Source organism: Chaetodon trifascialis, chromosome 6 (genome assembly GCF_039877785.1).
Source record: "Chaetodon trifascialis isolate fChaTrf1 chromosome 6, fChaTrf1.hap1, whole genome shotgun sequence".
NCBI classification, from domain to species: Eukaryota; Metazoa; Chordata; class Actinopteri; order Chaetodontiformes; family Chaetodontidae; genus Chaetodon; species Chaetodon trifascialis.
This window is the reverse complement of record NC_092061.1, coordinates 19734824-19758905: the sequence shown is the minus strand read 5'-3', so window position 1 is coordinate 19758905 and position 24082 is coordinate 19734824. Positions and strand designations below refer to the sequence as shown.

At 39.1% G+C, this 24082-nt stretch overlaps 1 protein-coding gene across 1 annotated transcript in view; it reads right to left on the bottom strand.

The window, feature by feature from the left end:
• Window positions 1-3476: 3476 nt before the first annotated feature.
• adamts3 (ADAM metallopeptidase with thrombospondin type 1 motif, 3) overlaps window positions 3477-24082 on the bottom strand; it is a 123547-nt gene continuing 102941 nt past the window's right edge. The window contains exons 17-23 of the mRNA XM_070964720.1: window positions 23943-24023; window positions 18378-18541; window positions 14005-14161; window positions 13313-13445; window positions 7082-7289; window positions 5575-5692; window positions 3477-4062 (exon numbers count right to left, since the gene is read on the bottom strand). Coding sequence (XP_070820821.1) covers window positions 3578-4062; window positions 5575-5692; window positions 7082-7289; window positions 13313-13445; window positions 14005-14161; window positions 18378-18541; window positions 23943-24023 — 1346 coding nt within the window. The 3' untranslated portion in view covers window positions 3477-3577. The remainder of the gene's footprint in view (window positions 4063-5574; window positions 5693-7081; window positions 7290-13312; window positions 13446-14004; window positions 14162-18377; window positions 18542-23942; window positions 24024-24082) is intronic.

Here is a 24082-nt window from a genome sequence, read left to right as displayed (position 1 = left end):
GTCAATGTAACATCTACAACTATCCTATTTATCATTACAAGCTCTGTATAACATTAGCAGCAATGTTGTATAGGCAGCAAGTAAAGGATGTGAAAAGAAAAGGGGAGGAAAATGTAAAATGGTTAGACAATACTGACAACTACACACAGCTTAAAAACAACTTTACTGCTTTACTGGTACTACACTATTTATGTTTTATTGGTTAAAATAAAGCATTTGTCTGGTCAGTACATGTCGCTGTGATGTAACAGCTCTGTTAACAACTTCTACAAAACAGCTGTAAAAAGACAGCTTTCTGAAAACAAGTAAAACATCTCAAAATTGAGCATGTATATTTACATCTAACTGTTTGCAAAAACACCAGTCATTTCTAGCCTATCATGTTTTTTAAAAAGTAGAAATTGCATTTAAAATTTGAAAATGTGGCTGAAAAAAAAGTTGTTGTGAACGTAATCAGTTTTCAATGGTTTATCTGCTGCAGCTTATTGACCAGCTGGCACTGCACACACTGTAAAAACAAAGCAGAACCCTTTAACTTTCAATAAATATTTATGTACTCAATGCTATATACATGTACTATACATTGGCACACAGGAGTGAGTGTGAATAGTTGCGAGCTATTTCTTTGCTGAAAACACAAAACTGTGTTGTTGCTATTGCAGTCAGATGCATGGTGGTTGTGAGGAAGTCCTTTTTAAAAAATAAAAATAAATAGCTTTCTCTCTCCTGAACTTTCTTCCACCATAAAAAAGCCATTTAGAAAATACTTTGGTCAAAGAGAAATGCTCCACATACAGTACTGCGCCTTTGAAAGTCCAGCTTCTTGTGCTTACAATGAGGCTTTTTTTCTTGTAAACACAAAATGTTCAATAAAATCTTGTTCAGACTAAATGTGAAAGGAAGTGATGAGCTTAAAGCTTGATTAAGCAAGATTTTTGACGTTAAATCTGGATCCAAAGACTCTGTGTAAAGGAAGGTACTCAGTGAGGTCTCAGCGCTGAACCCATTGAGCATTAACACCCAGCTCTCCAGTACTTATACTCACAGCGTACTTATAGCACATCAGTTCGACTCTCAACTCCTTCAGACGAAATCAAAAAGCTGAGTGTTAGCCAGCACCAAACAGAGCTGAATTAAACAAGCAGTGAAGAAAGTGGAGCTAGTGAATAGCAGCTGAAGAGACACATACTTCCCTCAGGACTTGGTAAAGACCAAAACAGAGTTCAAAGGAGAGTGAGGATTGGACATGCATTCATCAGGTGGACAGAAACGTGAATTAATGGGATGCTCATTTTACTGTTTCTGCCGGATGTGTAAATATACAACTGTTTGCTAACAAGTTAACCAGTAGCACTTGATGTGATGAATGGGCACATCAGGACTGTGGTACTGTGACATTGTTTGGGAGCTTTTCTGCCCCCTAGTGGTCGTAAAACACTTAACGAAGCTGCAACCGGAAGTTCCACCGGGCACAGCAGCGTCACGTTCAGGCTGCTTCCCTCCTCTGCCATGTGCTCATTGTTGGTATATGATCAGGAGTGTGCACAGTGTGTTTTATTTTGAAAACTGATCGGATTCTCTACGCCCTTCCTGTGTCTGACTTCCTGTCTGGCATTATCTGTTCAGTGCTGCTTCTGAAACATACTGCAGCTCCTCTGGATGAGTCACAAGCAGTCAGCAGCTGGCCAGAATCCAATACAGTTGAGCCCAGTTGAATTTACGGGTAAGTGTTTGAAATTGATAGTATAGACATAATTAACTGCAAATGATCTCCAAATCCAGCACTAAACAGCATTTCAAGTTGAGTGTTTGTATCTTTCATGGTTACATCAAAGTAGAACAGAAGAACACGATTCACGTCCTTTTTTAGCCTGTTCAGGCTAAACATAAGCTGACTGTATGTAATACACAGTATATAATATCTAACACTTGTTCAATATGTTTCCTACTCCGTTCCCTTCTTTGACCTGACAACTTCAACCTTTCTGAGCAAAAACTCTGACAAGGAAGGCATTACAAACAGTCAAAAAGGTCGATGACTAGCACCATACAAACTTCGGATTATGGTTGCCAAAGGTTGGGCTGAATTAATGTATTTAAGATGTTTCTTAAAGGAATAGTTTGACATTTTTGGGAAATGTGCTTTTTTGCATTCTGGCTAAAAGTTAGATGAGAAGATTGATAGCATTTTCATTTCTGCACATTAAACATAGACTAACGGGCAGGAGACAGCTAGCTTAGCTTAGTGCAGCAATCAGAAGCTGGGAGAAACAGCTAGCTTGGCTCCGTCCAAAGGTACCAAAATCTATTTGTGTTGTTTTTACACTTCTGTTTTGCATGGATTAAACAAGTAAAACAGAACACATGAATCAGTGGATTAGTACTCCCAGTCTTTATGCTAAGCTAAGCTCACTGCCTCTTTACTCTTGGCAAGAAAGCTAAGCGTATTTCTCAAAATGTTCAACTATTCTTCTGAAACTTTCCCCAGAAAACCTCGCACCAGCATTTAGAGAATGTCCATTTAATGCTGCTGCTGAAAAGGTAAACATTAGGAATAATCTTTGTTATTCTGATTGATTAAAAGGGTGTTTGAAAGTATCCTCAGCTTATTAAAATAATACTGATATTTTCATGTACAGTATTTACAGGAGCCTTTATAAATACCCATTTCCATAGAAACTGTAGAGCGCCACTAAACAGACACAGCTGGATACGAAAAATCTATACAACTAAAACCATTTTCCTAATGGTTTTCACTGGTTTATCTCTGGCCACATCCCATATGTGGCCATAGAGATACTGTATATGCACTGACTGCTCAAGTGCTGGGACAGTTGGATTCTGTATGAGTCAAGCTTCATACTGTTTTTGGCAAGAAAATGGCAGTTTATAACGTTCAAGTAAAAGGGGATTTTCAGCTGCATCAGATGATCAATCTGCATGAATTTTAACAAATTGAATCAGCTGCAAAGGTTGCACCGACTGACATTATCTCTGTCACCTTTTGCTGAGCATTTGCTGGAAGCCCCGCTACAAAGCTCTGCAGACGACATGGGTCTGATTCATTAAATGACAAGACCAGAGAAAAGCCAAATCAGAGGGACACTTTCCTGTGCTGCCACCTCAGTGGTGAAGATTCACGACTCACTGTGTCAAAAAGTCAAGAGTTTGGTTGGAATGATGAACCGTTTCTGTCATATCAACTGAGATGTTTGAAGTTTTGAGCCAGTGTAGCAAAATAGTTGGTTCTTTAATTAATATGACCTTTGGCTATTTTGTATCCCTAAAATGATTCACTATGAACTATCGCAGCTGCGTTTCATGAAGCTTTTCATTTGACACGGATGAAAATTCCCTTCGGACCACGTGCCGCTTCGCCTTGAAATGATTGTATTATTTTCTCCTCTCAATGAAAGTCAATATCAGGGGCAAAAGGGAAGGGAAATTCTCAACAGCAAAGTGAACCAGCACTTTCTCTCTGTTTCTCACTCTGTGGTGTTTTTGGCTTGAGAAGACTCAGGGTGGAGGTGAATTATCTACTGTACATAAAGAGTCCTGAAGGGGAAGGGCATCACTTTCATCTCTCCACCACAGAATATTCTCGAGGCCACTGACTATCTGTCAAGCTGCTCGACCTTTGACTCTTAGTGGGATCTGCCAGGGGGGATGTTCCCATAGGAGGCAGCTTGCTGCCGGTGAGGCCGATGTGCCGTGGAACCCGCCTTGGTGCTGTTGTTACCTTCGATGGGATTTTCTTAAGTGGAGCAGGGGTGGTGACGTGTTTCGCAGCACGGCCTGTTGTGGCAGATCCTTTGCCTGAGCCTTGTTTAGCACTGCGAGTGCCGTTGGCCACAACAGAGGCAGTTAATGTCTCCAGTAACTGGGAGGCTGATCCGAAGCGGACATGCTCCTCCGTCTCAGCTGCCTCTGCAAACAGAGACAGAGCTCCACTGCGCTTGCTGCAGGAGTCGCAGCACAGTTTGTTGTAGCCTGGAATAGAGCAGTATCGCGCCAGGACCTCCATCTGGCAGAAGATGGATTTGTCTCCATTACATGGCTCATCTGAAAGTCAAAGAGCATGTAGTGTGAGGTCAGTGTCTGTGCGCTGTGCTGAAAAGCGGTGAGAGGTGGCCTCAGAGAAAGATCAAAAAGCTGAGTGAAGTGGATGCAATACACAGCACTGAGGCATTTTTGTGTTTATGCCACAAAACCTGTCCAACATTTCAGCCACAGCACATTCAGCAGATGGATGCCTTGATCCCAGATCCATGCTGCTGTCCATGCTAACTTCAATCAGGCTTTGAGGAGCTCCAGTTTAGTAAGTAAGTAAGTAATATTCATCAGCATCTGTTTCTCTGAAGGTTAAATATTTGCTGTTTGACAAAGGTTGTTCACATTTACTGCTGTTCTGAGGGCAGAGGGCAGTTTCAAGAATCCTCAAGGACTCTTCTCCCCTCGTGGATGAAAAACAATTCTGTCAGCTGCACAACACAGAAACGTTTCACCAGGAAGTTGATTTTCCAGTCCTCACAAAGATGGTGGCCAATGGCTAAAATCTTTTTGACTGTGCAATGGACAGAAATATTTGTCATCCAGATTGTTAGAAGAAGCTTTTGAGGGTTCTGATCATGACTCATATGTCAAGATAATACACAAGCGACACACACTGGGACTTGTTTTGAGTATGTAGTTTGATTTGTTTCGCACACACTGAGAAATGCTTTTTTTTCCTATTGTGCTACTGTATCAATATAATACGCAGTTCTTTGAAAAAATCACTTCAATTCAATATGCTGTATTTGTCCCCAAATTTCTTTTGAGTACAAGTACTTGACATTGGGACACATCAGTGATTTCTCAGCTGCAATAACACACCACCTAGCATCATGAGCCATAAGGTCACCAATTGACTCAGTTAAATGTCAGTTACAATGGAACATTTTGTGAAAATTAGCTGATATTAGCTTCTGTGGAAAATGACTTCAGCTTCTCAGTTGTAAGAGGAAGATATTAATTCTTTTTCTCAGATGTTACATAGTCACGCTTTAGTAGATGATAATGACCGGAGATGACCCTTCTGCAAACTATGCTTCAGTTTTCTAAAAGTTTGACTGAATTTTTCTTTCCTTCCAGGAGGCAGCAGCTGTTTTCCATTCATTTCTGTAGGTCATGACAATAACTGGCAGACTCTTGAAACCTAAGTGATTTGTGCAGAGAATCGAGACATGAACTGCTCCGCTAGTATATCCAACTTTAACACAGACTTCATGTTCACTGTGATGTATTGCACAACTCAAGTTCAACAAAGTTTCAAGGTCTGCCAATTGATTTTAATACCATACAGAAATTAATGGAAAGCAAAGGCTGTCTGGAAAGTTGGAACAATTCATGATTTGTAGTTTAAGTGGTGAAACCAACACAAATGGCTTTTGCAAGGAATTGACAAAGATGTATTTTGTGTTGTGCTTTGTTTATTTTGAAAGACCTGTTGAGGCAAATATCTTTTATTCTGAAGAATGCAGAAATGTGTGGAATATGTTGGAATAGGTATTGAGGAGGTCCTTCAGTTCTTACCATGGCAGGGTCCTGGTCTGCACGGTCTCACAGTTTCAGGTTTTTCTCCATTACACTGATCTCCTATCCGGCAAGTGACCAGGCGTCTCTCCATCCCCTCTCCACAGGTCACAGAGCACTGTGGAAGAACACAATCAGCGACTCACTCACATACGGCAAAACAACCAGTTTTTGGAGGGCAGAGCTGAAAGCAGGCCGCAGAGACAACAGTAAATGTCAGGATAACTGGGTGGGACAAATCTCCACCAGTCATCAGTTACCAGTCGTTATCCCTTTTTAGACTGGATTGCTCTATGAGAGCATTTTGTACTTTGTAAAACACTCAAGCTATTTCTGGGGGTGATCATTGGATGGATGAACTCGAAGCAGCAAAAAAAAAACATTAATCTTTGGTGAATCCTTCTTGACCTCAGCTGGCTGCTGTTAGACTTTTAGGTCTGGGTTGTTTTAGGTCTCCTGCTGACACCTTGCTGTTGTGACTGAATGATGGTTACACAGCATGTATCCGTGACATTGTGTATTCGAACCGTATCTGTTCCTTCCTCCACGCATCTACAACCCCCACTGGCTGGTGTTTCGCCTGCTGAGCTTGGTTGACTTGCTCAAATTATGTTGGTGATTTTCCCTACATTTTTATGCTTCTACCATAAGTTGTAGACTTCACGGTTAAGTGGTTGTTTTTTTTAATTTGTTTTAATTGCGTTTATATTGATGTAAGATCAGGAGTCTGCACAGGGTGCTTTATATATACAGAAATATATGTGCTATACAATTCAATTTAGCAGAATAAATGAAATTACTTATTCTACAACTACACTATTACTATCACTGCATGCTCAAAATACACTGTGCATGCATATAAAGAGCTTTATTCCAACATGGAGTTAGATGCTACCAAAAATTTGAACACAGCTCACATAAATTAACTGCTGACATGAAGAATTGCATTGTATTCGCTTATCTGCTCTCCACCACTCAGCTGGATGTCCGGTTTATTGGCTTTTTTGTTGGTTTCAAAGGTCTCATTTGGATGGGGGAACTACAACAGCCGTGTTCTCAGATGAGATGTGACACTGCTCTAAATTAAATATCAAATGTTTTATTTCCATACAACTGTACATGACCACATCAAGTTAAGAACTCTGACTCATAGCAGACCGGCCCTGCAATCGGCTGGCGACCGGTTCAGGGTGTACCCCGCCTCTCGCCCATTGTAGCTGGGATAGGCTCCAGCCCCCCGCAACCCCGAAAGGGATAGGCGGTATAGATAATGGATGGATGGATGGACTCATAGCAGACATATTAAAGCTGCTGCTGTATCGACCCAGAGCTATATTAAAATGATGAGCTGGTAGGGAGCAAGTTGACACAGACAGGATGACATTAAAAATGAAATCAATCAGATGTGTCTGTGGCTAAATGATGCACACTCGGACAACAGATAGACAGACTTAAAAAGTACATCTCTTTTTCAGCTTCCTTCAAATAGATCATGTGGGTACTGAACCTCTGACCACGCTCCGGTCCTCCACAGGGCAGGACATGAGACTCTGTTACAGGGCCTGCGGCTCTCTGGCTTCTCCCCGCTGCAGTACTTGCTGTGGACAGAGCGGTTGGTGCCATCATGGAGGAACTGCACGCAGCGAACGGTCCGGATCTGAAAGCCCAGGCTGCCGCATGTTTTGGTACAATGCTCCCATTCCTCTGAGATCCATCTGGATGAATCAGAATGAGGAAATTACTGAGGATATACAGCAGGTGTAGTTGATTTTGTCATAACAAAAAGGTACATGCTTAAGATCAACAGTGTGGAAGAAGCACTGAGATCTTCTTTTACAAATTTTTGAAATCTATCTGGCAAAAAAAAAAAAAAATGCTTAACACTCCTGATACCTGCTGTTTTTGACCACTGGCGATGCTACAGAGCAACATTTTTATTGTGTTTATTTTGCATTTTTATCAACATGCACAAGGGTGCATGTGCACATCACAAACACATGCATCAGGTGATCAGGTGATGGGGAGGCTGTGGCTCATCCACTTAGAATGTTTGTGTTTTGATCCGTGGCAGTCTACATGTCCTTGTTTTTATCCTTGGCAAGGTTGGGAACCTTAATGTGCTTCCAATGCTGTGTCATCAGGGTGTGAGTGTGTGTGTGTGTGTGTGTGGATAATGCTTATTGCAGACTGGTGTTGTGGTTGTCAAACTAGAAAAGTGCTATATGAATCCGGTCCATTTACCATATACATTAAAATTGCAGTGGATGGTGGTAGTAATGGTTCTTGGTGGTAATGCACTATAAAAAGTAACAATAAAGGAGAGAAGAAGATAAGCTGATGACAACAAAAGGCTGTTTTCTTAGAAGCCTTTGCAAATGCTTTCTGAGAGAGGCAATTGTTGAAAATCTACCCTGGAAATTAAATTTGCTGATGAATGCTGCCATTTCTCACACTTGTCTTTTATAGCCATTTGTGTCGAAACTGTTTTCTGATTGGGTTGTCTCCATGGGATAGACAAAGAACAAAGGATAAATACTTTTAATCATGTAGGTATGAGAGTAGTTATGTACGTAGCACATCCCACAATGTCGTTTGCATGCTCATACGTTTCTATGGAGCCCCCAATGTCCTTTAATTTTGTGAGCAAAAGATAAACAAGACCAAGAGTCTGCAGCAACATCAGCATGCTAACATGCTCGCACTGATGATGTTAACATGCTGATATTACGCAGATAAAATGTTTCCCATGAGCACCATCATAGTTTAAAATCAGAGCATGCAAAAGTAAATTCAACTCACAGTTGTTGAGATATTTTAGTCTTTACAAAAGTGTCAGACTGACTGACTGACCAACAGACATTTCCAGAACCAGGCTGCTGGGTGCTGGGATGGCTAAAAAAGCATCATCATTAGGGACTGCTGAGGTTCTGCCACATGTACTTACCAAATTGACATAAAAATTACATAAAACAACAGAGACAGATACATTAACAAGCATCACAATGTGTTTCTTTGTTGAGTGCAGTTGCTCTCAGGAATCAATCACAGTAACCGAAGAAACACTCCAGAGGTCAGATAAATGCTTTATTCGGAGTTAATGAGGCCCGAACGTAGTTTACAACCAGCAGTGGTGACCAGAGCTCAGTAAATCAATCTGTGGAGTGAGAAACATCTTCACTCCTAAAGAAAAAACAGAGCCTCTCTTTGGCCTCTGAGTCTTCAGCTTTAAAATCCAACACAAACACAAATGCAGATGAGTTTTGCAGGACTGACATAAGACTATCAATGTGTCACTGCCAAGCAGGGGTAGGCGGTATGCTGGTTTTGTCACTGCTGTCAGATTCTGCCACAACATTGATTTTGCAGTACGGTCATTACCATGATAAATATTTCAGCTTATTAAAAAACATATGTTTTACTGTGGCTGCAATAATAGAGGTCTATGCATATACTAATAGAACTGGAGTTGTATTATTTCCCCCCATAACACATATTCCACCATCCGAGGAAAAACCCAGTGGATGAACTTGATGGAGATGTCCCCACAGCAACAATTAGAAACTCTTATGTGTGTGCAAACCATTTTACTTTGGACTGCTTTCTCAGTGAGGGCCAGTGCAAAGCAGGATTCGCTTCGCAGCTGAAGCTCAAGTTTTGCCATTTTTCATGTTTCTTCAAAATTTATTTTGCTGGTTTGTCTCTTGAATTCGGCTTTGGTATGTTCTGTGGCTAACATCTACCTTCATTTGAGCCAATTTAAAATAAGCAGTAGTAGGTTGGATGTGTGAAAGTGTTTTGACGGTGCTTTTTATGAAACCTCAAATAGCAGCACAAGCTCAGAGCTCAAAGCTCTGCAGCGTGATTAATGTTTTTAGCTTTGCTAGTGGCATGGCTCAAGGGATGGCAATGTTGGTAGGTTGGTCCACAACTTTAGATGAGACGTTGATGATTTCCAAATGATGAATCACCACTGATTGCTGTGATCCCCTGACTTTTGTTCTGGCATTTATGATTTTGAGTGAAATGTCTCAACAACTATTGAACACATTGTCATGAAATTTGATTCAGACATTCATTCATATATATATATATATATATATATATATATATATATATATATATATATATATATACACATCCTCTTCCTTTACGACAATATGCTTCCTGAGTTAGCAAAGACAGGGCAAGTTTTATGTGTGCTACGACAGTATGACAATTTTAATTTCAACATGTTTGATTTCATCACAGGCTAAAGCAAGATGCCTGTGTGGTGGTAGCACCTTCAAGAGTATTGAATATCATTCACCCCATTCGCAGCCCAACTGGAACAAGCTTGTCAGTACAACTCAACTCTTAGTGCAGTTGAGTAGTTTGAGTAGTTTTGATGCTGATGCATACCACTTACTCTATTGTGCTGAACAGAACGGCTGTAACAATTGATTAATCTACTGATATTTTTTGATTAATCAATTAATTGTTTGGTCGCTAACATGATCATCACAGTATCCCAGAGCCCAGTTTGATGTCATTATATGTCTTATTCTGCCTGAACAGCAGTCTAAAAACTAAAGATATGCAAGGATAAAAAACAGAGAAACTTGTCAAATTCCCACATTTGCAAACCTAAAATTTCTTTCAAAATTTCTTAAACAACAGAACAATTATTTGAATAGTTCCTGATTGATTTTCTGACGACTGACTTACTGATTGACTAATTGTCGCAGTTCTACTAGTCTTGCATAGCCAGACCTACCTCCACAGGCAGCTCTGGAGAAAGGTCTGGCTGTGCCCAGAAAAACACTGGCTGTCTTGTTAATATACCTACAAACCAATCACAATCTTCGTGGACGGTGCAAAGCCCATGATGGTGCCCTTGCAATGTAGTGTCTTTTGACCTAGTAATCTCACTGAGTGATGACAGGCCTCTGGTCAGTCTGCAAGATGAGCGATCGAGCTCTGAATCTGTAAAGCTGTCACACTCCAATGTAGTCAGTTTCCACCAAACCTCTGAGCAGTCCTCTATCTTTCAGTTGGCCTTTTAATTCTCTGGTTCTGGTTTTAAACATCAGAAATATATATATTTGTGGAGGTATGGCAGTTTCACTCACTGAAGGTTGTGATGAATTGCTTGTTTTTCACATTGTCTACCTTTAAAAAAAAATAGCTGCCATGTAAGACTGTTGTCAGGGAGAAAGTATCTCAGCACATCAAATTGAGACTGATTTGCCTGACAGGTGATAAGGTCATTACAACCTGACTCCATTTTTTCTCCTCCTACCTTGACTTTCATAAAGTGGCTTGTGACACGACAAGCTTGTGACACCACACACACACACACACACACACACACACACACACACACACACACACACACACACACACACACACACACACACACACACATATATATATAGTAATAATCCTCATGCACAAATACTGTAGGTGTGTTTTGCTTTGTCAAACTTGCTGTGTTTCCACATTTCATTAATCAACTGAAGGATTACCAACAAGTGATGGCCCAAACCATGAATGAAGGCTCAGGTTGTATGAAATTGGACTTTCCAGGGCAGTGTGGTGTACACAAACACTGAAAGGCTGCAGAATGTTAAAGGACTAGAAGTAAATAAAAGATACAGAGTGATTGACAAGCTTTTAATGCATAGTAATTAAAACCATTTTATGCACATGGGTTACACATTTGCTGTGTGTTGGAGCACATCCAGCTGTCTACTTTACTGCCCATTTGTATTAATATGTGTGAACAGGAAGTGACAGTTTGTCATATTGATTAAGCTGCAACATCCTCTAAGACAGATATGATTTAATATTATAGATTGCTCTACACCCTCTGCTCGTCTTATCTCTTTCAGGCATGCCGTCCTAAATTTCCACATTGACATTTCTTATCTCCTCTGCCCGAGTCTTCCTAAGTTTGCATGAAGTCTGAGTCTTTTCCTGAACTAGAGGAAGGAAGACAAGTCAAGTCATGGATCAAGGTAGGGAGTGAAGCAATGATGAAAAAAGCAGGCCAGCTATTGAGGGAATTCACCTTTCTTTTCAAAAGCATGCCTCCTCACACTGACCAACTCAGACACCAAATTACAAAGTCTGTCAAAGTCAGTCAAAGAAAAAGTAGGAAAAAAATGAGAAAGCCCTCAGAGAGAACATACAGTACCTGCACCAAGGCGACATTATCCTTTAAATATTTCATTGCATTTCAATAACACAAACTGCTTAGATTATTGTCATATGCATCTGGATCTTGATCTGCACATAGTAACTGACAATTGGGTTTTTTTCTCATTCAAGTTACTTGAGTAGTCCATAAGATAGGACAAGGGTCTTCAAAATTCTTAGATCTGCACCAAAAAGTAGTTTTTACTTGTATATCTAACAATTTTCTTACAGCTCCTGCATGAAAAAATAAAAAGTTTTTATTCCGCAATATCATTTTTCTATAAACTTTTCCTAAAGGAACTGCGTAAAAAAAGGGCTCAAACACGGAGACAGTCCGACCCCTGAGATATTCGCTTTATTCTGTTCAAACAGAGGTCTGCAGTGAGCTGTGGTCAAATCTTCATCCTGAAGAGAAGTCAATCAAAGAGAAATACTAAGTTTCCTAAACAGCAGAGTGAATGTTTCATCCAGTGTCAGATCACAGCAGCTTCAGATCTCTCCCTCTCTTGTTCCTTTGGTTTGAAGTTGAACAGAACAGTCGGCAGGTAAACATTAGCTAACTGTGTGAAGTCCTCGCTGTGTTACATTGCATCATCTTCGAGTACTGAAGTTGGCTGATAACCTAAAGAGGCTGCCTCGTGCAGCTGTGAGATTTGGATGAGTGATTTTGGCTGGAGTAGCTGCCGTGACATTTCCTTCTCCACTTGGTGGTTTAGAGCCTCCACCACTAATCAGCTTACGCATCCCTCTCTTTCAAAGCATTGCTTTCACCTGCAGGCCTTTTGCGTCATGACCCTGCGCTTAGACTCCATCACTTCAGACAACACATCGGCTTCAGAAGAAATGACTGTTCTACTTTCACTCCCCAGCTACCATTATGAGTGGAGCAGCTACACACACCTTGCGTGTGCTGTCACCGCTCTCCAAACAAGTCACAGTGAACAGACATATTGATAAAAAGTAGACTTGTCCAGGCACTTGGCACAGGAGATTCACAACTTATCTGTAAAATCATCGCGGTGTAACCCTTGTAGAAATTTATCAATTTTTCTCTGAAGGTTTGAGCCCCTCGTAGAGTAAAAGAAGCAGTGAAACACACAAGTATAAATACAGATTACTGTATTTACTGTATTGGTTATTGTATCCATTCATAGTTTCTCAATTGAAAATGTACTGCATCATGATGCAATATTATGGCAATAGATCCAATATTCATCCTGGCCGACTCTTTAGGTGTCATCCACAATACTGATAGATCTGTGCAATACAAAGAAACCCAGGACAAGAAATCTTTTTGCTTCTACGTGTGTGAAAACAAACAATTAAATATGGTTCAAATATTGATGGACCAGCATAGATTTTGGGGTTTTAAGTGTGTTTTTCCTCTCGATCATTTCCACTCTTCCACAGACGCTACAGTTAAGTAGAAGCACATTTGAATTCAACTCACAGAAAAAGAAGCCACTTCAACGTTTTATCTTTATCTGAGCCCCAGTTTGAATCTAAGCAACAATTGTTCAATATATTTTCCTGTGAGGGAAGTTGGGAAGTCTGTACTCACTGAGGTTGTGTGCAGTCCTGAAGGTTACACATTCTGCGGATGGGTTTTGGCTTCTTGCTGGCATCACAGTAGCCTCGATGGACCATCTTGGTGTCTCCTTTCTTGCGACATCCATACTTGGTGTACTGAAAACCTGTGAATGAGGTGACATTTTTGTTATGAAAACTTTGTATAATTCATTAAAAAAGACAAAAATTTAGAGCAACCAGATCAAGACTCACATCTTGATAATCAAATCTTATCAAAATGTGTCAAGTACTGAAAGCCTGCACTGAATGCTTGCTCAGATTTTAGACCTCCAATAATTATTATTATGTTCGATGTGTCTATTGGACATGTGGCAGTGTGTTTATAGGGGTATAAGGCATATCGCCAACTATGGGCAGGGGATTTGTTGTGTCTAAAAATAGCCAGACATATGTATCATGTCAGAGCAAGGCCAATCTTGTTTCAAGTTTTCATGTAAAGATCTGTGTTTGTTCCTTCACTTTAGTCTTAAATACAATTGATATGTGGCACAACATTAAAATACAGCCGCCCCCTAATTCAGGTCAATGGGCACTAATGTGAAATTGAAGGCTGCCTTCGCACAACAGAAGCAGTGAGTATAATTTTCAGATCATACTTGGAAAAAGTAGAAAGAAATGATTCCTCTCCATTCTTCTCTGATTTGATGCTAATTTATTCTTTACCTCCGGCACAAGGTTTGGAACATGGAGACCAGCTCTTCAGAGCCCACTCATACGTGTCCTCTTGAATGACATTGTTGTTGTTGACAGGCACTGAATCTTCATGGATGATGTACTTGTACATTAGAGTGGACCGTGTTTCATTGTCCTTGGGTATAATCTGCAAACCAAGGGAAGAAAAACAGAACACATTACACTTACAGTATGATCCTCTGTGAAGCACATTTGCATTAAAATGAAGTGCAAATGAATGCAAATAAATGAATAATGTCTAATTGGAACACACAGAAGACAAATTACTCAAGTATTTTCCATAGGCTTCACTCAAGGTTAAGAGACAACTATGGCATAGTGTTAATACTGGAGGGAAATTGGACAAGAAAATTGTCAAACATTACAGGGGAGTCCGTGCACAAGATAAGACTGAACCTTCTATGGCATGGTTTACAGAAACCTCATCTGCTGTTTCTGAGCTTTTCTGTGGATCAGGTATACTTTAGAGGGCTGTTGCAAAGCAGATTTGAGAGTTTAATTCCAAATAAAAATAGTTGGCAGAAGAAAATAATCTGCAGGCTTACAGAAATGGAGAAACTAGAAGAACAAGTATTGGTGTGGGACAGAGAGATCAACACAGACACTGATGAACTTCAATATGTAGACAGAAAAAAATATGAATATTCCACATTTTCTTAGAAAACAGCATATGGAATTATCAATATGCCATTACATTTGTATGAAACTCCTTAATCTACTATGAAATTGAGGCACTATTTCATGGCGTACATGATACATTTTATATCATTATATATAAGATATAATCAAATGGATAAATGGCCAGTGGCTGTGAAGTGAGATCAAAACCACTACAGGGAATATTCTGAACATTTAGTCATCCCGTTTGGTATTAAAAAATAATATCAAGTCATTTTCAATCATTGTTAATGTTTTCCATCTTAAAAGGAAGAGGGGGAAAAAAAAATCTTTCTCTCTATCAAAAATACTCCTTTTTGTCTTTGCTGCTGGAGGGACATGTCAGTGTCCATTGACTGACAGGCTGATGAGAGACAAAAAAGGCGAAGCACAGTTGTCCCATAGTTTCCAAGCCATCAGACCATTATGTGCCCTCAGGTGGCTGTGGCTCTCTGTACTGACTGTGTTCAGTGGATGGAGGAGAACAACAGCATGTTCAGTTGACCAATTATCAGCCAGACAGAATGTCACTGCGCTGTGAATGTGAATCCATATTCTCCCAATTCATGACATTTCAGTTCCACAGTCTGTGCAGAGGCAGATTTAGATGCATATTGATGAGATGAAAGCAGTAGCTTAGAATCTCCTTAGTTTTTTCCTTTTTTTTTAAACTTTCATGTTTTAAAATATCATATATATGTAAAAAGCTACATCATGGTGTCACAAGTATGCAATCTAGTGACTTAAAAATAGAGCACGGACCACAGCACACTGTATGTAACTGTGACACAGATCTACACAGAATGATAAACTGTTTGCATCTCTGAAGATCACACACAGCTGGATAACTGGGACGAAATAACACTTGAGCAGGGGACTCTATAAATGACTGAATCATGGAGTGCTGAGGTGACAAATGGTGACAAGACAACAGGTTTTTAAAGTGACTGAAATGGCATTTGCCAGTATGTTTTTAAGCTTTTTTTAAAGTTTTATTTGATATTAGATTAGATGATATTAAATTCAACTTTATAGTGATCATCAGAGTGCAACACAGAGACAACGAAATGCAGCTCAGCATCTAACCAGAAGTGCAAACAGTCATAATACCCAAAAATATAAATACATGTAAGTAGTGCAGGTGGCATGAAGTATAAACAGCATAAACAGTTGAGGTAGTTGTAGGTAGTGCAAGTAATTTCTATGAAACCATAAAAACATGTGCAACATGGTACGTGAACAGGTGAGTAGCTAATTTGCGTTCTAATTTGTTAAAGATTAAAACATTGGTTTCCACTTCTTGTCACATTTCAGATATCTGTAAATTGTTAGTAGCTCGACCAAACAGACATTTCCCCTCAAAACTACTCACATGGTTTCATTTCAATAACTTATTGTCCAATATTTCACATGAAAATGAAGGTTAGTGAAGAGTCCAAAAACTGAAAACAGATTTGGGCATCAGGATTTCTTTTTTGTTCTTTCCTCTTCAAACAGTCAACTCATGACCCCTCAGATTTATCTGTTTCATAATTTATATATTAGTCAGTGTGACGTTCTGTCTATGATAGAATAGTCATGGGTGTTATTAAAATTGATTACATTTGTTATATGAAATCTTCATCAAAGCCTCAAGCAAAGGATAATAAATACATGCCTCATGAATACCTTTTTTTGTGTGTGTGGGGGGGTGGGGGGGATTACCTTTTGTGACACATCTGCTCTGTACCATTACCAATTTATTATTATTTTTCACTTGCTGCCAATGTATGAATGAATAATTACCTGAATGATTCACCAAAGTGGCACAAAAACTCACATCAAAATGCTTGTATTCTGACTGCACCTTCATTTTTCACAGCTCCTCCTCTCATAAAATTGCTTTTCATGTGCTCTTGATGAAAACTGAAAATGCACTTCTGTCAGAGACGTCACTGTGTTTGAAACAAAATGTCCATGTAATTATTACCCTTCAGACTTCAACTTCAGCTCTCAAATGAATGGCAATTTAGAAAATCCTATTGTTGTGACACATGATTAATTAGAGCTGGCATCCCCGTGGGAAAAAACAGTAAGGGTAATAAGAGGAAAAAAAGCACGAGTTAAAGCCCAGAGACACAGAAATGCAAGATCACGAAACAGAAACAAAAGTAAATTAATAATCCCATTAAAGCTCTTTTTCATCAATAATACATGAGAGGAAAACCAGATTAGTTCTTATTCTACATCATGTTGGCAGATGATTCGTAATAATTTCCACTGGGCAATTTTACTATTTAATTCTAACTTTACTTTTTTTTCTGTCTGTTGCTGGAGATTGTTTTATGGGGAATTTTACTCTGTGTAAAGTTTGAATCCTGTTAAAAATAAGTCTCCCTTCTTATTTTTAATGTAAACATGTAGCAAGTTTAATGTCTGACTGTACACAAGCACCGAATGACAAACAAATTGACAGACAAATTGATGATTAATCAAGGAAATAATTTACAGATAAATCCATAATCAATCAATAATGTAAATAGCTAGTGCTAAATTTGTTCATACTTATCAATGTCTCCTTCTTGGGTAGCCCACTCTCCGCTGAAGTTCCCCTGAGATCTATATTGGGTCCCTTATTGTTCTATGCAAATAAGATCTCCAGTGGTATCCACAAGCATAATTTTTAATTTTACTGTTAAATGATAACCCACAGTTGACATCTAGTCTAGGTAACCTGTTGGTAAATGTGAGGCTTGACACCTGCAATCTTGGTTCTGCAATCATGGTTCAAGGCCTGCTGTCAGAAGCTCCAGTAATTTAAGTGGTACGGCCATGTTTACAGACACTTGGAAGTGATCAAGTGCTGTCTTTCACTGGCCGACCTGGAGCAGGTCATCCATGCTTTGATCTCTACCAGGTTTGATTAATGCAGCTTACAGTAATTCACTCAGGCATCAGCAGGAGAAATACTTCCCAAGTTCAGAGAGCTGCAGCCTGACTGCTAACACGCTCTAAGAGAAGTCACCATATTATTCCAATCCTTGCTGCACTTCAGTGGTTGCCTGGTTGTCACTTTTGGATTGCATTTAAAGATTTTACAGGTTATTGGTTTCAAAAACACTGAATGCTCAGACTCCTACTTATATATTATATATACTTATATATACTGATATAGCTATGATTTCCTAAACCGTGTATGAGTCTGATTCCTCTGGTAGAGCCATGTCATTTTCCTTGCCTGGCTGCTTCAGTTTCAGATCTTAAACATGGAAGTTTAAGATCATATTTTAAAGCCCTGATTAACCCACATTCTCATCTCTTGCCATTGGCTTATGTTTTATTTCAATATCTATAACCATCTGTTCATGTTTTTATACTTAAAGCATCTCAAATAAAAGGAAAAAATGAGCTTTTTAAATGATGTTGGCAAGTTTTATTTCAATATTTTCAATATCTTAACCATCTGTGCCTGTTCTCCTGCTAAAAGGAATCTTCTACTAAAACTGCTTCATTGGTTTATTCATGAATTTCATTCGTTAAAATCTAAGAGATAGACGTAGAAAATGAAAGAAAAGATTGGGGATTGGGGGTGGGTGGGCTTGGACTGGATGGCTAATGTGATTCTTTTATACAGAGCTTATTGTCAAGCACATAGCCTGTTAGATTCATTCAAAAATAAGCTTTGATAGAAAAGTATGCGTTATTACCAGAACCACTACAGGGTCATGCAGAGGTCCGTCAGTGTGCAGCGTCTCCACGTCCTCCTCGATGATGTAATGCCACTCCACGCCCAAGTCAATGAAGCTTCTTGACTTGACCTCGTCTCCTTTCCCATTGAGGATGTAATGCCCCGTTGCCTGGTTCTTGATTGCTGGAATCAGTAATTTGTTATGAGCTTCTGACAAAGTTGAAATAACTTTGTGTTATCATTTACAAAAGTTCTGAATTATTCACTGAGAAAAAAAGCTCTCAATGGGTAACTCACAGAATCTTTCTAAACCCTGGCACTTATGCGTGAACTTTATGATGTCTGATTCATTTTCTAATTCATACAAAACAAGCTGCCAAACTACTAATATAATGAAAGTTGACAGAGGTGACAGGCTGGAATGAAGATGGAATGTTTGTCGGCTGCTTGCATCACATCAGGCAAAATGACTTGCTGTACAGTAACAACCCACATGTTTCTGCTACAGGTCATTTTCTCTGGTTCTCAAATCTCACACTTAAGCCTGCATTATGCTGAGTGACAGCCGAGGAACTGGTAAGGTCTTACAGGTGTAAAGAGTCAGCTGTGTTTCATTTGATCTCCCACAGGTTAACTCAAAAGCAAAAATGACTCACACTGGATTCATTGTAGCCAATAGCTGCATTAATGAAATGAATTAGGACCATTAACTGCACCAATGTCCCTAGTGATGGCCTGTATCTCACATAATCAATGAACACAGTTAAAGTGTCAGCCTGGTGCAGCAGGAAATGGGATTTAAACAGGTGGGTCCATCAAATGCAGCACATTCCTTTAAAACCTGTGCTCTACCTTAACCTTTTCACCTCAGATACATGGTTGTGGAGCCTTGATGGATTAATTCTCAGCATTTACTGCGTCATTGCTGCCAGAGTACATATGCAATATTGACACATTGACAGAAAAGCTGGAAACCTTGAAATGTAAGTCTGAAAAGTCTTCACAGTGCTTCCATCTGCACGACATTTCACAGAGTAATGACAGCGAAAGGAAGGATGGATGCTGTTTCCAAAACTACAGCAGGAGCACAGTTCTGATGCTAAAACCGACAGCTTCTTTTTCAAGCGGAAGATGTTCAAACATGCTTCATCAAAAGCTGAAATGTTAATAAAACCTAGTGGTGTTATATTCTCTGTTTGTTTATCACTGTTGTTTCTTTCTTGAAAACAGCGTCTGCAGTGGAGAGTTTCTTTTTTTGTATTCCAGAGCTGCAGGGTTTGCTCAAAATAAAGGCAATCACATCTTACTGACGTTTCTCAGTGTTTTGTGATGATGGAGGCTATTTCATCCGGCACAGTCCTGTTCTCTCCTGAAGCACAGAGCCAATGTTCCCTCTGCAGTAGTCCCTAACATCCACAGTGACGGCTCACTGGGCCTTTCAGCTTTACGATAGACTGCTGGCTCAGGAGAGTGAAGAGAAAGATGGATGGGTCAACAAAAGGTCTGGCTTTAACATGTGAGACAGCGGTTTGCTTCCTGTTTCCAACTGACAGTCATAATCGTACCTTTACCGTAGTGTTTATTATTGTAACCATGGCAACGTAACACCCCTGACCTTCATGTAGTTGTCATTTTTACACAAATTACAGTGTTTCCCAAGCCTTCAAGTCCTGATTTTAACCCAAACCATGATCTTTTCTTCAAACCTAACCTGGTCGTTTTTGTGCTTAAACCTAACTTTAAAAAACTAAACTTTAACCTTAACGCTTTCACATTATAAAATCTTCATTTAAAAGATGGATTTTTCAACAGACGAACGACAGTGGTGTCAGATCAGAAAATGCTTCTCTGCTGTCTTTCTAGAGGACAAATAACGTATTTTGTCATTCATTTTGAAGGACTTGTTCTCGGATGATGAAAGATGGCAAATTATATTTCTGCTGTTGAGGTATAAATATGCTTTCAAATAATGTTGTTGTTTTTTTTTTCTTTTTTCAGTCTGAAGGTTTTCTGTATCAGAATACATAGTATATTACTGAAATAAAATGAGAGAATACATCTGTCACTCTACTGTTCAAAAACTAAAACAGGCAACCTACCCTGACCTGTTTAACGCTATTCTTGTCACTTTTTTGGTCCTTTTCTACATGTGTGTTCGGAAATGTTTTTTAAATGTGCATTTATTTATTGCTGATAATGTTACTTTCTATTCTATTCAAATTATGCACATTTAGCACAGCAGGTGATGCAGGATTTATGGCTCCATACAGCTTTAATCCTAAATGTTTGAGACCTGCTGAATCAACAAATTGCTTCTTTTATTGAAGATATACATCATGTAATAAAGTCTCAGCAACCATGGTGTTCATGCTTTGGAGATTTTGATGTACATGGCCAAAGACTACTGGACTGATACCATAAGATGAAATTCACTGGTGATACATCAAGTCTTCACAATATTATAAGGGTAAGGCTGGTGCTATATTATATGGTATATTATATTTTTCTTAGTGTCAAGAAAATCCATGAACAACAAAGAATTGATCCTGTATTGTCTGTGTAGCCAAAGCCTGATTTATCCCTCTGTACCACAGAACTCCATTGTTGTCCAAAAACGCTAAAAAAATTCATCAATAAGCCACACTGTTGCACTGAGTGATATGTTCCTTTATTACCATGAAAACACACACTGCTGTTTATATCAAATCAATCTCACCTACACTGTCCTGCAGCTCCTGCCATTGTAAAGACTCGCTCGAGCACCAAATGTGTATTATCTGTGTCTGAAAATAGTCCTCTCCATTGCCTTACTTAATTTTATTTTAGTAACACTGCAAAGAAGAAGAGTGTCCAGCTGCTTAAGAGTGTACTGGGTCTTTTTTAAAGAATGACACTATGTGTTTATGAACCTTTTCAAAAAAATGTATGTCTTTGTTGTGAACCAGTGGGCTTGCGGCTGGCTGGCTTGCCATAGACACAAGAGGGAAGTCAGAAAGGAGCTATCAACACATTGTTTTTTTTTTTTTTTTGTGATAGCCTTTTGAAAATCAGAAAAATACAGAATAACACCGTCCTACAAAGTCAAGCTCCCGGACCAGCTGGGGGGCATGAATCTCACTGATGAGATGTCTGCTGCTGCATTATTGGGTACTGAAGTTCAGCTGTTATAGAAGATGATGAGGCTCTTTCTAAAAGGTCAGACTTTTTAAAGACATAATTTAGGAGGGATTGAAAAGGCTTCATTAACACTACAAAGCTAATCTGAGGGTGAGGTTATTACAATTAGTGCAATTTCCTTTGAAATTAAACTGACAGCCTAAAACTAGTTTGCACAGAAAAGAAACTGATGGATATTAAGTGCAGTATTGCAAATTAGGTTACAAATGTGATGAATTGCTTAAATGGCTCGTATGAACTCTCCTTCACAGGGAGGTACACAGTTAGTTCAAAGGTAGAATCTGCCTGCCTTGTAGATGCACCAGTACATGCAAACCTAAAGTAACTTAAATAAACATATGATGAATAAAGTTTTCCTTTTTTCTTTCTTGTTTAATTATCCTTCACATGATATGTAACACAGAAATCAGTGTCTCTTCAGTACAGTACATGCCTGGAACTACCAGCTTGCATATCTCTAATTGAATCTGATTGGGTATTTGAGCTCCTCCTGTCTGTAAAAGCTTATCACCTCATCTATAGGCGGGGGAGACACGACCAATCATTCTGAGCCTCTGATTGCATCATTTCTATCCTATTCAGCAGGGGTCCAAACCTTGTAATAAAGCTTTGAAATGGATCCCACTGAACCTAATTGATTGCATATATTAAAAATGGAAGATCACTATATATTGACAGTTTTTATATCAGATAATAATCCCAGAGCAGGACATTCAAAGACAATCTTGATGGCTCAGGGTAGACATACATCACACGTCACTCCCATGCATAGAAAAACAGAAATTTAATGTTTCTGTTTTTACAGATTTTTTTTCCAAATATTGTGATGTGAGTTGCAATTTTAGGGGAAATGATCCTGAGAGAATGTCTCTAAGGTATTCAATATTACTGTATCTGAAAATCTATGCCATTTATCCTACCCTTTCCCCCCATTATCTTACTTCAAACACTTATTCCACACATTTCTTTATTTTTCTTTTCTTTTTAGTTACAGTATACAGAACTTTTTCTCTGATGATGTACCCCAAGATGGCAGATCAGTAAGTGAAGCCTAAATGTTATCTTACAGAGAGCTCTTTGAAAATCACACTGCCTCTGGCTGAGGAGATTGATGCTGACCTGTTTCACCTCATGCTGAATAAGTCATTCTCTCCTCTGGCCACTCACAGAACAAGACACAAAAACATTAGCCACCTCTTCCATGCCTTCAGTCAACTGTCTGACAAAGTCTTTATAAGGATCCTGCGGTTGTTTTTCAGAGAATAAATAACTTGTATCTGTTTTTTCTGAACTTTAATGTTTATTTGTTGCTTTTAGCTGTTTGGGAAGTTAAGTTGAAACAAACCTAAGCAGGTTTGTTTCACCTTAACTTTAAAGGTCTGATCAGTTGTGTTTGTTCATTTAAAGCTGATTTAATCAGTATTTCTTACACAACACTGGACAAACTGACAAACTCAAGAAGAATTAAAATCCAACTTTACAAAGTTGGAGACTAGTTGGTGAACAGAGTGGAGCAATATAACATATAAATATATTGTTCTGGCCTGTTGGGAAAAAAAATGATTAAGGCAGCTTGGACATAATTTTACCAGTCACACTGCAATCAGATTGGCCCACAGTACTGCCATGATTCAATATGACAGTAATAAACCAACAAGTCCTCCAAAATGAAGCAGCATAATGCATTATTTACCCTAAAAATCTACTGACTTTTCAAGGAAAGATGAGTTTCATGTGTACTGTATTTTGCACTACAAGATGACAGGCTAGCAAGGCTACCAAAAACTAGCATTCAGCTGTCCCCTTTGGTCATGTGGCCCACAAGAGCGAACTTTTGTTGACACATCTATCGAGCCTGACATAACCCCTGTATATCTGTACATAAACATACCTGAACATTGGGCATTTGCAGAGGCAGCTGTTGTTTTTGTCTACACAGAGGTTCCTCTCCTCTGACTCTGTGCCACTGTTCAAAATGTTCTAGACACAACCACCCTGCAGAGGTTAGGTTTAAATATGCATATGATGATATTTCATACTGACTTACTCCATGTTGCTATTACCCTGGTCATGAATAATGCTGCTAATTCTGAATATGCTTGAACTTTGGCTGTGAATTCACCTCATTGTAGTCAAAAAAAAAATAATGCATTGCCATTTTTGCAGTAGAAAGAAAAAACCCACTAATCTAGAAACCTCTCTTTAATAGATATTTGAATAATGAATGAATATGAAGATTCTTTTTCTCCGTCTGAGAGGGGACAAGGAATAAATTATGCAAAGTCTATAATCTCTGATTTTACATTACATGCTCCCATTTGTCATCCAGTGAATGAAATCAAAGGGTGGTGATGAACAGGCATCCTTTGATTTCATTCAGGTGTTTGCGTTCAGAAGTCAGACTTACCAAGAATTTGAGGGGAGGCCTCGTGTTCTTGGATGATCACATGTCTAGCTCCAGGAGGAATGAGAAACATCTTAAGGTAACCTTTGCCAAGTTTGTAGCAGCGGCAGCAGAGGCAGAAGACGGGGTTAGGAAAGATAAGA